This window comes from Cervus elaphus, chromosome 22 (assembly GCF_910594005.1).
Source record: "Cervus elaphus chromosome 22, mCerEla1.1, whole genome shotgun sequence".
In the NCBI taxonomy this organism is placed as follows: domain Eukaryota; kingdom Metazoa; phylum Chordata; class Mammalia; order Artiodactyla; family Cervidae; genus Cervus; species Cervus elaphus.
This window is the reverse complement of record NC_057836.1, coordinates 45,872,154-45,886,395: the sequence shown is the minus strand read 5'-3', so window position 1 is coordinate 45,886,395 and position 14,242 is coordinate 45,872,154. Positions and strand designations below refer to the sequence as shown.

General features: G+C 51.9%; 1 protein-coding gene and 1 non-coding gene across 2 annotated transcripts; one reads left to right on the top strand and one right to left on the bottom strand.

The window, feature by feature from the left end:
* Positions 1–3,574: 3,574 nt before the first annotated feature.
* On the bottom strand, positions 3,575–3,681 carry LOC122680963. The gene has a single exon (XR_006336870.1). It is a non-coding gene; the product is annotated as a U6 spliceosomal RNA (small nuclear RNA).
* A 2,090-nt stretch (positions 3,682–5,771) lies between these two features.
* On the top strand, positions 5,772–12,958 carry HMOX1 (heme oxygenase 1). Its single transcript, XM_043881975.1, has 5 exons — positions 5,772–5,932; positions 7,100–7,220; positions 9,431–9,922; positions 11,172–11,271; positions 12,243–12,958. The coding sequence occupies exons 1-5, from the start codon at positions 5,910–5,912 to the stop codon at positions 12,371–12,373; spliced, it is 867 nt and encodes a 288-aa protein (XP_043737910.1). The 5' UTR covers positions 5,772–5,909; the 3' UTR covers positions 12,374–12,958.
* The last annotated feature ends 1,284 nt before the right edge of the window (positions 12,959–14,242 follow it).

Genomic DNA, 14,242 nt, shown 5'->3' with positions numbered 1-14,242 from the left:
CTACCTTGCGGAGACCAAGGCTGGGCTCCATGTAGCCTGCACACCACCACGGTGTTCCCCGTTCCACCCCATCCCTCTGCCGTCCCTGGGTTAAAGACCTGCTTGTTCTCTTGGATCTGTGCGGGGCGTGGATGCGGTCTGGCTACCCCTGCTTGAGGACACCCAGGCGGGGGTCCACTGATTCGCTTGGAAAACCGGTTCAGCTGAAGCTAAAGACTTCTCACGGCCACCCACCCCTGTGTTCCCCCAGCCTCCGCGGAGGCCTCTCCTTGGATTCTCACTTTCGGGCCGAGGAGCCGCAGCCCTGGCCCCTCCCTGCAGCCCAAACCGCTTCCGTTTTCCTGGCGGGCGGAGGGGCGGCGCCTTCGGAATGCTGAGTCTCGGTTTCCACGTTCCCCTCGTGCCGTTTCTGCTGTGTCATGGTTGGGAGGGGGGACTGGCGGAGACGGGAAAGGCAGATTTTGCTGAGTCACCCCAGCTGCTTCCTCAGCCTCCCGCTGGGTGCTTGGCTAAGGGCAGCCTTCCCTGCTGGCAGGAGGAAGTGAAACTTCTAGAAAAGGGTAGAAACTTCCCATTTCACTCCAGTTTTTGCATCGCGTTTGCAAAGCCCTGCCCCATACATCTCAAAAGGGATGTGCCCATTGTTGAGCTGCTGAAGGTCTCCCATCACAGCCAACTGATCATTCCACCTTCCCAGCTAGTTGAACCCAAACTTTGGAGTTATCCTTGACAGCTCCTCTTAAATCTCATTTGCTATTCTTCTAACACGTAAAGCTCTGCCTTTACAAATGCATGTCCTAGGCCACTTACTTCTCTGTTCTTTGAAAACCAGCATCCTCTCTCCTTGGATTTGTGTGGTCGGTTGCCTTCTGCCAATGTCCGGTGTCATGCAGAGCAGCAGTGATTGATCTCAGGAAAACCCAGTGAGACCCCAGCACTCCTCCCCTCCCAGCCCTTGAGTCTCCCCTACTTACAAAGGTCCTAGCAACGGCCTGCAGGCCTCACAGGCTACATGTCCCTCCTGCTCCCATCTTCCACCCTGTCCGCTCCTGCTCTCTGCTGCAGCCAGACTGACCTCCAGGCTGCTGCCTGTCGCTGCCAGGTCTGGGCCACCTGGGGTCTCAACTCTGACTTTTTCCTGTGGCCCCAAACAATGGTCCCTCCACACCTCTCAGCCTGTGGAGCCCACCTTGACCTGACTGACAGCATCACAATCACTGATTGCTTCCCATACTTCCCATCTCTCTGACATCTCCAGCCAGGGAAAGTTCTGTGCTTGCAACGGTTTATGTGGCTAGACTGGGCCCTTCCAGAGACTCTGCGGTGATTTCCCTACTTTGAGATCTGTGACCTTAATTACATGTGCAAAGGGTGATTGAGGAGGAGATAGGCTCCAGGTTAGACATTTACAACTGGCCTCCTGCAAAGGGTAATGACCCTGTTCGATGATAACAGAACATATTCACAGGTTGTAAGGATTAGACAAGGACATCTTTGTGGGGCCACGATTCTGCCCACCACAGATAAATGCTTACTTCCCGGGTATGGTGAGGATGGAATGGGACCCTGCTTGGGAGAAGGCTTGGCTCAGAGCAAACTCCAGTGTTTCTTTTCCATTTCCACCTACATTTGTCTTTGGTGCTCCCTACCCCCTTTGTGGATCATTTCCCTGGGCCCAGACCTCATGAGGACACAGAACACCCATGTTCTGTCAAAGTGGGGTTCTAGCCTCTTCAGCTTTGTACCTGCAGCTCCACACATAACAAAACTGGCCCATTTCAGCTGCTCAAGTATTTGACTCTGCAAGGGAATCCAGAGAGAGGGTGGTGGGTTCTCTGATGGAATAAAGCTTTATTCCCATTTGGGCAGGGAACTCCCAAGTGGCACAGTGGTAAAAAAAAAAAATCTGCTTGCAGTGCAGGAGACGCAGGTTCAATCCCTGGGTCAGGAAGATCCCTGAGATGAGGAAATGGCAACCCACTTCAGTATTCTTGCCTGGGAAATCCCATGGACAGAGGATCCCGGCGGACTACAGTCCATGGGGTCACAAAGAGTTGGACACGGCTTAGTGATTAAAGAACAACAACAACACTTTAACGGTGGGATACTAGGCATCACACAGGGAGATGGCAGGAAGGATCTCTCTGTTCACTCCGTCCTGCTTCCCGAAGCTGTCATGGCAAATATCACAAACACAGTGGTTTGAAACAACACAGATTTATTCTCTGGAGTTCCTGAGGTCAGAAGTCCTGAAATGGGTGGTCAGGGTTGCACCCCTTTTAGAGTTCTAAGACAGAATCTACTTCATCAACTTTTCTAACTTTTGGAGGGTACCAGCTTTCCTCGGCTTGTGGTACCTAACTCCATCTTCAAAGTCAGCAGCGCAGCATCTTCCAATATCTCTGTCCTGCTTCCCTCATCACATCACTTTCTTTATCTGTAGCCTCCCAGCCTCCCTCTTATAAGGACTTTTCTGATCATATTAGGATAATCTTCCCATTTCAAGATGCTTAACTTAATCCCGTCTGCAAAATCCTTTTTGCCATGTAAAATAAGTAACATATTCAGATGTTCTGGGGATTAGGATGTAGATATGGTGGGGGGCATTATTTAGCCTACCACAGGAGGAGAAATATCATTTAAATCATTCCAGTTGTTTGAGAACGCAGAAGAGGAAGTGAGGAAGCTGAATCAGCATGGGGAAAGGCCACAGGCTCAACACTGGGACAGAGGAGATACCAGATCAGCCCTAGTCCAGCCCCATCCGCCCTGGGGTTGTGTGTGTGTGTGGGTGTGTGTGTTGGGGGGGGGGGGGGGTCTGTTCTCGCTAAGTCAGGGGCTCCCAGGGAAGAAGCTGTAGTGAGGAGTGAGCCTGGACTCGGAACCAGGAACCCTGGGCCACTGAAGTCTCTGTGTCCTAGGGGGGCACAGCCTGGCGAAATCACTCTGCTCTTGGATCCTCTGCTCCCCCATGTTAAGTATGAGAATGGCAGATCACATGAGCTTTACCTTCTGGGCTTTCTGAATGGACAGGCTGATGGCAAGCATTCAGACTTTCCCACTCTTATCCTGTAAACTCTTGGATGACAAACGGGCCTTCCATAAAAGGGCATGTGATATGGGGTTCAGAAGTATGGATTCTGGCTTCCAAGTGCTGTGCTTTGAATCCTGGCTTGGCTATCACTAGCCATGGGACTTGGGAAAACGACTTAACCTCTTTGTACCTTAGTATTTACGTGGACAAAACAGAGATGAAAATGAAAGGGCTTTTGCCAGGATTAAATGCAGTCTTGCACATAAGGATTCAGTACACAGTAAGTGATCAGTAAAGTTGGACTAAGATCAAAACTTGTAGCTTGGTTCCAACGCTTTCTGGCAACCTAGCTGTATTATCACGTTTACCAGAAAGAAACCTTGTGGCCTATATTCATTCATTCGGTATTGATTGTCTGCTACTTACCAGGCGCAGTTCCAGGCTCTGGAGATTCAAAAAACAAAACCCCTGCCCTCCTGGAGCTTACATTCTTTTTTTTTTTTTTTTTTTTTTTTTTGCGAGCGAGTTTGCGCCTGTCTTAAGCATATGGAATGCTTCACGAATTTGCATGTCATCCTTGCCCAGGGGCCATGCTAATCTTCTCTGTGTGGTTCCAATTTTAGTATATGTGCTGCCGAAGCGAGCACTGGAGCTTATATTCTAATGGAGATATCTGTTTCTAATAATCCTTCTTTCTAGAAAGTTCTTGGCAACTCTCTTTTGAAATCTTCTAGCAGCTCCAGTTCTCGTTCTTACCTCTGTGAATCTTGTTAGCTGGTAAATGCCATCCTCTGTAGAATGAGCCTTTCAACGAGAACCATGGAGGTGACTTCTGGGCTCTAGCGGGAAAAACCATGTTTTTTTTTTTTTTTTTTTTACTTGTCTCACGTTTTACTGGATTCTGAGACACGACATCCTACCTTGAACTTTTGAAATCTTTGTGCTAGACTGCCTGGGTTCAAACCCTTATCTTTACCTCTCTGCCAGAGTTTCCTCATTTGTAAGATGGGGACAATAACAGTAACAGCCTTATGGAGTTATTATGAAGATTATGAGGATATTATGAGTTATTATGAGGATTTAATCTGTTAATACATGTGTTTAGTATAGTATCTGGCGCACAGGAAGGGCTCAATGAATATTAGCTATTAGTATTGTTATCATTGTTCATCGAAGCAGAAGATCGATATATAATTTATACCAAGAGCTAGATTCTTTGGCATAGCCCCCCTCTCTAGAAGACTGAGCAGCCTCCATGCCTCTAGATTGATTTGGTGGCTGAAGTTCAGTTCAGGTCAGTGAACAGGAAGAGGATGGATCATGGGCCAGAGCTCTGAGCTTGCACCGGATGGACACACTGACAACACTACCTGCCTGGTTCTTCCAGACTGTCCCCAAGCATCAGAGACTTCTGCTCACCCAGGAAGGACCGCCTCAGCTGCTGTAGTCCCCCAATCCGAGAACCCATGCTTGACGGCTGGGCTGGCCGTCCTCAAGCTTGTCCTCACATTCCTTCAGAAGTGGAACTCTTGCTACCTCTTTTCCAAACAACATCCTTGTCCTGAGTCAAAGTTAAACTTTGTTTTGTTTAATCTAGAATCCAGAATTGTAACTTTGGGAAGGGACTTTAGTATTGTCATTTGCATTGTCATCTGGGCTCGCCCAGTGACCTGATTCCCCCCATCCTAAGTGATCAATCTCACGCAGAATCAATTCAACAGTTGATCACAGGACCAGCTCTGTTCCAGGCCCGGGTGGGTACTGCATGTGTGCTTAGTCACTCACTCGTGTCGGATTCTTTGCAACCCCATGGACTGTAGGCCACCAGGCTCCTCTGTCCATGGGGGTTCTCCAGACAAGAATACTAAAGTGGGTTCCCATGGCAATCTTCCTCCAGGTGATCTTCCCAACCCAGGGATTGAACCCAGGTCTCCCACGTTGCAGGCGGATTCTTTATCATTTGAGTCAGGAGGATGAGATAACTCAGACTCAATGAGCCCTGAAGATCGCCCTGTGCAGGTGAGCAGGGAGGTGGTCTGGATGACCAACATCATTGTCCAGCTGGGAACCAAGTGCTAAGAGGGTCTGAAGGAGACAGGCAGAGACCTGGAGTTTGGGTCCCGTTTTCCTGCTTTATGTGTGTCCTTGGTCGTGCCACTTAATCCCTGCCCCCACCCAACACCGAGCCTCATTTTCTCTGTAAAATGGTAGAGATCTACCTCAGAGGGTAACTGTAGGGATGAACCATGAAAACAGTACCATCTTAAGCATTTAGTAGGTGCTCAAGAAAGAAAAAAAGGCCAAAGGAAACATGAGGAAGCAGGCTGCCAGCTGAGGGTCCCAGAAGGAGGTGACAATTAGGGAGCACGCTGGTGCGGGGGGCTGTAGACAGGGTCTGGGGACGGAGTCCTTGACATTGCCCCGAAGCCTCCTGCTCTGAGAAGCCCTGCCTCCCAGCTCTCCAGAACCATTCAGATTCCTGGGGTATTCAAGTACCATTTCTGGGCTGGAGGCACTGAAAGGGGCAAAATCACACTGCTGCACAGATTTCCAGAAGTTTTTTTTTTTTTTTTTACGTCTTGTTTTAAATAGATTGTTTTCCAAGGGTCATATGACCGCTCCTCCTCCGCCCCCGCAGGCCAGGGGCGGGCGGGGCGCCGGCCCCCGCGGGTGTTGCAACGTCGGGCCTGAAAGTGGGGAAAGGCAGGCGGGCGGCGGCCACGTGACTCGCCCAGGGGATAAATAGACGGCGAAGTTGGGACTCGGCACAGTCGCTCTCCCGCCTCCTCCGTCCAGTTCTGAGCCGTCGGAGCCAGAGTTCTCGGAGCCCGAGTTCTCGGAGCCAGCACCGACCCTACACCTACGCAGCCGCAGGATGGAGCGCCCGCAGCCCGACAGGCAAGTGCGGGTCAGGGGACCGGCCTCTCCCGGGCAGGGTAGCTCCCTCCTCCCGCAGAGCTCCCGAGACCGAGCCGGGAAGCAGGAAGCGCCCTCGCTGAACAGGGGGGCGGTCACTTGGGGCTTTAGTGTTAGGAGGAGCTGGGTGCCAATCCCGCCCGGTGGGGCAGTTGGAGAGATGAAAGGTGATTGACATGCCTGGCTCCCTGTGGATGACCCGATGGGAGTGTTGTCGTGGGACCGACTTTGGTTTTGGTTTTGAACTCGTGCTAGTGCTTGGAGGTAGCGGTCTGCTTAATCCGGCATCCCCGCGACTGTTGGAGACTGGGTGACAAAGCCTGGCTCTTACTGGGGACTCCTCTTGGCCGCATCCACCTCTGGCTAGCTGTCGAATTAAGGAGCACATCACCTCGGTCGGCTACTGAGCCCACGCTTGCAGTATGAGGGTGGCATAGTAGAGGAGGCACAGCAAGCAAGCCAAGGTCTCCTGACTAGCTGGAAACTGGCCCTGGGTTTGTCCACCTCTGAGTCTGGCTCCTCCCATCTTCCAAGAATTTGACCAGCATGTACAGAACAGGGGGTGATTTTCTGAAGGAGTGCTAGCCAGAAAGGACAAATGACACTCCTATGGGAGGTGGATGTGGACATAGGCAGAAATACTCCGCAAAAGGAACTGTTTCTTTGAGTAAACCTGAGTTTTACTTGAGCTTTTTTTAGTACTTTTCTGCCAGCAGAATATTAACAAGGGATCATGAGATCTGTATCTGAAACCTCAACAAAGTTAATGAGTTAAATCTTGGGTCTAAAGGCCAGTCGAAGCAATTGCAGGTGAATGAGTGTTCACCCTGCCCACCGGTGCTGCTCCCTTCTCTTCTCTATTGAGAATAATTGGCCAGACCTTTCCTGTTGGTTTGGGGGACCCGTATTACACAGTGTTTTAATAACTGAAAAGTGTGGCTGGGACTGCATCTTAAAGGTAGTTGGGAAAGTGGCTGTGTATTAGATGGGAACATGGGTTTCTGCAGAGGAGCCTGATAAAAGCTGGAATCTCTTTTTTAAGTCCTGCAAACAGGCAGGGGTACCCTTCAGAAGCTCAGCGGTGGAAGGGACTGTGCTCAGAGCCTTGCCCTCCACTCCCCTGTTCACCTCTGTGCCTCCCCTCTGCAGCATGCCCCAGGATTTGTCAGAGGCCCTGAAGGAGGCCACGAAGGAGGTGCACACCCAGGCGGAGAATGCCGAGTTCATGAAGAACTTTCAGAAGGGTGAGGTGACCCGAGAAGGTTTTAAGGTATGTGGACTGGAGGTACCAGCCTTGGCAGGGGTACATTGGGTGGGAGTGCACCCAAAGTGCAGAGCAGTGGTATAAGTGGGTATGGCTCCTAGGGATGCTGAGGGACCCGATGAGCATGTTCAGGGGAATCATTTTACAGGTCATGACTTTGAGGCTCAGAGAGTGGAAGTGACTTACCCGGGGTCCCACAGCGGATTCACAGCCTGCAGTATGGTATTGTGGAGTGGCTGGGGCGGTGGTACTCTTAAGTGACCACCTAGTGCATGCTTGGCGTTTTACTCAATTAATTGTAATCAGTGCTTCAACTTTGATAAGGAAGGTGAGGAAGGGAAGGCTCAGAGAGGTTAAGTAGCTAACAGAAGGTCACACAGCCTGTTAGCAAATGGGAGAGGCCAAAATTGAGCCAAGGCTGGTCTTGGTTCAGAGCTTATGCTTCTGACCTAGGTCTTATCTGCCTCTGAAGGTAAGAGGGGAGTGTGGGTTCGAGCTGGAGTACTTCCATCCCCTAATAGTAAGACTACCGGCACCATCTAACCTCCCCAGGGTACCTTTTCCTCACCTGTGAAATAAGACTTTTCAACGGCAGGGTTTTATTTTTTTTGGACCACACTGCACAGCATGTGGGCTCTTAGTTTTCCAACCAAGGATTGAACCCATGCTCCCAGCAGTGGAAGCACGGAGTCGTAACTACAGGACCAAGGGGAATACCCAGCATAATTTCCTTAAGTGCCCATTATATTTGAGGCATGAATTTTTGCTATTACTCAGCACAGTTGTGAAATTCATGCAGGAAGAAGGAAAGCATGTGACAAAAGAACCCGGCAGGTGCTGGGCGTGAGGAGAGGCTTGTTTGGGTTGAACAGTGGGGGTGGGGAGCTGCAGCTCACCACTTCTAACACCCTGCCTTTGGCTATTGGGAGACACCTCCTACTTCCAACAGGAGAGGTGCTTCAGTGAAGGGCGATTTAACCTGCAGCTCTAAGGGGCTCACAGCCCTGGGCTGTGTCCTGTGGGTGTGAGTCTAGCCCTTACTCCCTTGTTCTGCCCCCACCCCCCTGAAAAAGCTGATGTACAGTTGCTGTAATGGGACTGGGGCAGTGGGAGTGGGGAGGTGGCCGCTGGAGTACCCCATACCCAGCCACTGTATGCTTTGGAGCTTCCTTCTTGGCCCCTGAGTTCAAAGTCAGCACAGAGACCCAGGAGAGGACCCACTACTCGCTCAGATTGTGCTCTGATGGAGGTAGCGTGTTTTATCACCACTGTCCAACTTCAGTGCTGACTACTTGGTTGCATCTAGTGCTTTCCCTCTGTCATCCTCCTGACCCGCACACCTGCCCCAGCACTCTGTGGTCAGATTACCCTTCTTTGCAAGGGAGGGAACCAAGGCTTGCCTTGTGCAGAGTCACTCGGGCCCCAGATTGCCTAGAGAGGGCGAGTGGTTTTATCCACCATCACCCAGCTGAGGACTGGCTGAGCGGAGTTAGGACCAGGTCGGTCACAGTTGAAAACCCAGGCTGCACTGTACCAGGCTGCCTGGGTTTCTGCCCTGGTGAGAGACCGTGCTCCCATGAATGATTAAAGGCTCAGAAATGACCTGAAAACCTCAACCGGAACATCTAAACTTTGTCCTCTTTCAAACTCAAAACTAGAAAATTAATGTGTAATGGGAGTTACCCGAGCTAAGGGGCACTGGGCTGTCCCCCAGGACAGCTTTCAGAGGTGATGGGGTTCAGAGGGGTCTTCTGGGGAGAACTGTGCCCTGCAGATGGATCCCCAGAGGTCACAAGCCAGAGGGAGGTGCCTGGCATCTCCTGTAAGCACTTTAATTCAGTTACTTTCTCCAGAAAGCCATGCCTGTGCGTGGCTCCATTTCTGTTTCTTACTAGCGTTGTGGCTTCTGTGTCTCATGCCCTCTCTGAGCCTTAGTGTCTTTTCTGTAAAGTGGGCATAGCCATTCCTTTGTTAGACTTTTCCAAGGATGAAGTGAGGATTCGTATTTTTTCCAGTGTGATAAAAGGTTTTTAGGCTCAGACAGTGCACAATGAAAATTTTCTCCTGTGACAGTTTCTCTGGCTGCCACAGTGGGAGGGTTGGAGGGGCTGGCAGGAGGTGGGAGCCCAGCCTGGGGAGGTGACAAGGATGACTCTGAAGGCGATAGTGCGAAGGGGCTGGATGCTCTGATAACAACCTGCTTGCTCTGGTTTCAGCTGGTGATGGCGTCTTTGTACCACATCTATGTGGCCCTGGAGCAGGAGATCGAACGCAACAAGGAGAACCCCGTCTACACTCCCCTCTACTTCCCAGAGGAGCTGCACCGCCGGGCCGCCCTGGAGCAGGACATGGCCTTCTGGTACGGGCCCCGCTGGCAGGAAGCCATCCCCTACACGCAGGCCACCAAGCGCTATGTTCAGCGGCTCCAGGAGGTGGGGCGCGCTGAGCCCGAACTGCTGGTGGCCCATGCCTACACCCGCTACCTGGGCGACCTGTCTGGGGGCCAGGTTCTCAAGAAGATCGCTCAGAAGGCCCTGAACCTGCCCAGCTCCGGGGAGGGCCTGGCCTTCTTCACTTTCCCCAATATCGCCAGTGCCACCAAGTTCAAGCAGCTGTACCGCTCCCGCATGAACACGCTGGAGATGACCCCCGAGGTCCGGCAGAGGGTCCTGGACGAGGCCAAGACCGCCTTCCTGCTCAACATCCAGGTGAGGGTCTGGGCTGTGCTGCGTGGCCACCCCGCCTCCAGTTGCTCTTCCAGGGACATTTCTCGCAGGGTGGGGGGCAGGGAGGGGTCAAGGGTCATGGTTAAGGGCAGGGGCTTGGGGTCCAGGGTTCCAGTTCTGTCACTTACCTGGCGGGGTGATCTTAGGCAGATCCCTTTCTTAATCACTTTGTACTTCAGTTTTCCCATCTGTAAAATGGGGATATAATAGCACTTAGCTCACGGAGTTGTTGTGACTGCTTAAATCAATCAAGTCCCCAGAGCAGGGCATGTCACAGGGTCAGCCCTTGAACATTAGCTACAGTTATTGTATGATGTGAGCGTCACCATTGTGGCATTCTGTGACAACTCCCTGTGACAACATACAAGTTGGCTGTGTGCTCATATGTAGCCAGGTTGGCACTGCAGGGCTCACGGATGCTGCAGACCTGGCCCACGCCATCTGGGCCTCTCAGCCCAGCCAGGAGGCATGATCCGTCTTTCTACAAGTGTCTCAAATCCAGGGGAAGATGGGTTTTGCCTTGAAGGCTGACCTCTTAGGCAGAGCCAGGGGGGGTGTTCCCAGTGGGGGTGAGATTCCTCCTAACCCTAATGTAGAATTCTGTCACTCTCCTCCTATCTGGAGGCCCTGTGGGAACTGGGCTCTTAGTTTATGCTCTCCTGGCTCCTTATTCCCAGCCTGGGACCCCAGAAGAGATTGGTCATAGCACTTGCTATTGAGCAATGTGCGTCCTTTGCATACCGCTAAAAGATATCCAGCAGACCTGGTCAGTCTTCTGAGAAAAGCTGTATCTTTCAGAAAGGTGGTGTAGAAAGAACAGGCGCTTTGGAGCCACAGCCCCATGGGATGGCTGGCCCTTGCTGCTTGACCTCTGGGTTAGCCACCACGCAGGCACTGAATCTCTGGAGCGGCAATGACCTGGTCTGTAACCTTGGCTAATGAGTACCACAGAGCACTGAGTGCCTGCTTGGGTACCACTCAAGACATGGTACTTTGCAAAGGGACCCAGCATATGGGCATGAGCGGCCATTCAGAATGGCTGTTACTGGGAAGCATTTGGGGAAGAGCAGGCAGCGAGTTAATGCACTTGTGACATCTTCTCTCAAGCTGGATGTTCAGTATTTTTGCTGTGATTCTGTCCTGCCCTGCTATTTCCCCACCAAACCTCAGACCTCCCATCAGCAGGCCTGGCCCCACCTTTCATGGAGACGTGCCTTTTGTTCTCTTGCAGCTGTTTGAGGAGTTGCAGGGGCTGCTGACCCAGAAGGCCGAGGACCGTGAGCCCTCGCAGGCACCAGACCTTCACAGGCGAGCCGGCAGCAAGGCGCAAGGTGAGGGCCTCCCGGGGGCAGTGTGTGGAGGGCACGTGGCCCAGCCATCAGGCTCTGGTGTCGCCTGGCTCTTCTGTCTTCTCCATGGTTTAAATGAGAGGTCAGGGGTGGAGCCAGCCTCCACCCGGATGACCCCTCTGCACCTCAGTCTCCCCAATTCTAGAATCGGGGGGGGGGTGGGCTGGTTCTAGGTCACTTTTGAGTATTCGAAGAATAGTCTGAAGTCATGGCAAGTCCTACTCCCCCATAGACACACACAATTTAGGTCCCTTTGGGGCCTGTTAATGGTTCCCTAGCAGAGACCCCCTGACGTGGGGCTAGGGGCCCAGGGCAGCTTCTAGTTATTCCCCCGCCGTTGATGCAGGGTCCTGTCTCGGGTTAGTCCCTCCCTGAGGCCTCTCAAAGAGCTCTCTAGGGGGTGGCAGTGCTGAGAGAACACGTGGGAAACTTCCAGAGCACCAGAGTGCTCCACAGATGTCCCCTCCCTCCCTGTGGGCGAGAGTGTGGCTTTGGGAGTCAAGGGAGGGGAGGGGTGAAGCTCGGCCACCTGCTTGGCAGGTCATCTCAGGCCTCTGCTCCTGGTGCCACCATAGCTCACCTGTGCCAGGACTATATGGACCCCTCTGTCGGTGGGGTTTTGCGGGGAACATTGGAATGTGGCCATTCCTGATGAGGTTACCCGGTGGGGGTGAGGGGACTCAGCCCTAATACATCAGTTCTCAAACTGTGGTCCCCTGGGTATCCCTGGAGAGTACTTCTCACAATCTGGCCGAAAATGGAAGAGTGGACAGCTTGGAGAAGTAAGCAAGCTCCCTGTCTCAGGAGGTATCCAAGTATCGGCTAGAGGGCTACTGGTTGGCATCTAGCAGGGACTTTACTAGACCGAGCTGAGGCGGCTCTGATTTTTCTGTGAGGTCAAATGGCCCTGCTTCCATCCTCCGGGAGTTGACATCATCTCCTTTCTCTTTCAGACTCAGTTCCTGCCAAGGCGTCCAGGGGGAAGCCCCAGCCCAGCGTCCTCTCTCAGGCACCTCTTCTGCGATGGGTCCTCACGCTCAGCTTTCTGGTGGCCACGGTCGCTGTGGGGCTTTACGCCATGTGAATGCAAGTGTGCTGCCTCCTGGGGGCCATGAACTGTTTGTGGAAAGGGGCAGCCCCTTGGCTGGCTTCCTTACCTTGAGCTTGGGGCTGGGGGGCAGCCGCCAGGGCTCCTACTGTCTCCCTGCGTCCGTCTCTTCTGGATAAAAGGAGCCTGAGACATCTCCACCAACCCAAAGTACATCCAGTCAGTAACCTGAACTTCAGAGTGGGACAAGGGGTCCCCCCGACCTCTCAGCACTCTCCCCTTCCTGTTCCTGCAGCAGAGCCCAGAAGATGTAGCCAGAGCAACAGCTGTTGTGAACCTCCGAAAGCCTTGGGTCTGAGGTCTCCCTTTTGACCCGCTGTGACCGGCCATGGCAATTTTTGTATATATTCAAAGATGTGTCTTGTGTTTCCGTCTTGTTTTTGTTGGAGCCACTTTGTGTTCCTGGCTCAGCCTGAACTGTGGTATTCTGTTGTGTTCTATTCTGTTCTTATAGCAGGGTAGGGGTGCGTTATGGCGGGTGGGGAGGGAAGTGTTTAACAGGACTGTGGCCTTGATTGCTAACTTTCATGTGAAATAATAAACTAAATGGCCTGATAGTAACTTGACGTGTTTTTCTTGGGCTCTGTTACCCTTGGGGAACTGACCTTTTTTCCTCACTTGTTTCTTGAAAGTCTGGTGGGCGGAAGGGGTGAAAGTGCGGGTGACAGCTGGTTTGGGATGTTGTGCTCTGTACGGAGGGTGGTGGGGGTGACCTTGAAACAGGCAGTGGGCACGTCTTTGGGGTGAACCCTGCTTGGTGGAAGACTGCTTTACCATGGACGCGATTCACTGTAAAGCTGAAATGAGCAAATTCTGGAATAAGATCTGTGTCTTGTACAGTGAATCGTAGGGACTGGAGTAAGAACCCTGGTTCAAACCCCTGGTTTTCTTTCTGTAACTGCCTTTGGGGTTAGGTATTAAGCCTTCTGGAGCTCAGTTTTGTCACCTTTAACACCAATACAGACCCAGCTCACCTGTCTTGAGAAGCAAATGAGATGCATGTAAAATGCCAACAGCACATGATATGAACTCTTAATAATGAAATGAGGGAGATCAGTGTTCTGTGATTCTTGTTAAGGGATTCTCTACTGTGTGAGTCCCCTCACATGATATCATCTCATTTGATCCTCAGAAAAACTGGGTGTTATCACTTCTAGAGGGTCAGGAAGGATTTAAACCAGGTCTGGCCAGCTCTAGAACTCAAGATTTTTCCACTGTCCAAAGTCCTGAAAGTGTGTTAGTTGCTCAGTAGTGTCTGACTCTTTGTGACCCCCATGGACTATAGCCCACCGGGCTTCTCTGTCCATGGAATTCTCCAATACTAGAGTGGGTAGCCATTCCCTTCATGGGATCTTCCCAACCCAGGGATTGAACTCCAGTCTCCCATGTTGCAGGCAAATTCTTTACTGACTGAGCCATCAGGGAAGCCCTGAAGTCTTAAAAGCCACTGAAAGTAAAAATGTAGTCCCCCAGTCTGGGAGAGTGAAAGCCCCAAGTTGAAAGTGTATTTAGCCAAAGCGAAGGACAAACCTTTCCTTAATGAGACTCGAACGTGAACACTGGGAACCAGGAGACCTCTGTTCCTAGTTCTGGCTCTGTGAAGTAAATCTGGAACCTGGTCAAGTCACTTCATGTCTCCATTTGCTCGCTGGCAAACTAACAACCACCTGCCTCCCACAGCTGGTAGGAGGGTCCAGGGGTCTCCAAAGACCAGTCTGTGGATGGTGACATCAGAATACGTGGGTATCATGGACCCCCAATCTGAGAGGCTCTGATTCTGGAGACGTGGGGCAGGACTCTGCAATGTCTAGTTACCGAAAGCTTCTTGGGAGATTTCAAATAGCA

Bases quoted from the DNA above. Each gene is read 5' to 3' on its own strand.
- HMOX1 (XM_043881975.1), top strand. From the start codon at position 5,910: ATGGAGCGCCCGCAGCCCGACAG. The intron at 7,221-9,430 runs GTATGTGGACTG...CTCTGGTTTCAG, and splicing joins TGACCCGAGAAGGTTTTAAG to CTGGTGATGGCGTCTTTGTA. The intron at 9,923-11,171 runs GTGAGGGTCTGG...GTTCTCTTGCAG, and splicing joins CCTTCCTGCTCAACATCCAG to CTGTTTGAGGAGTTGCAGGG.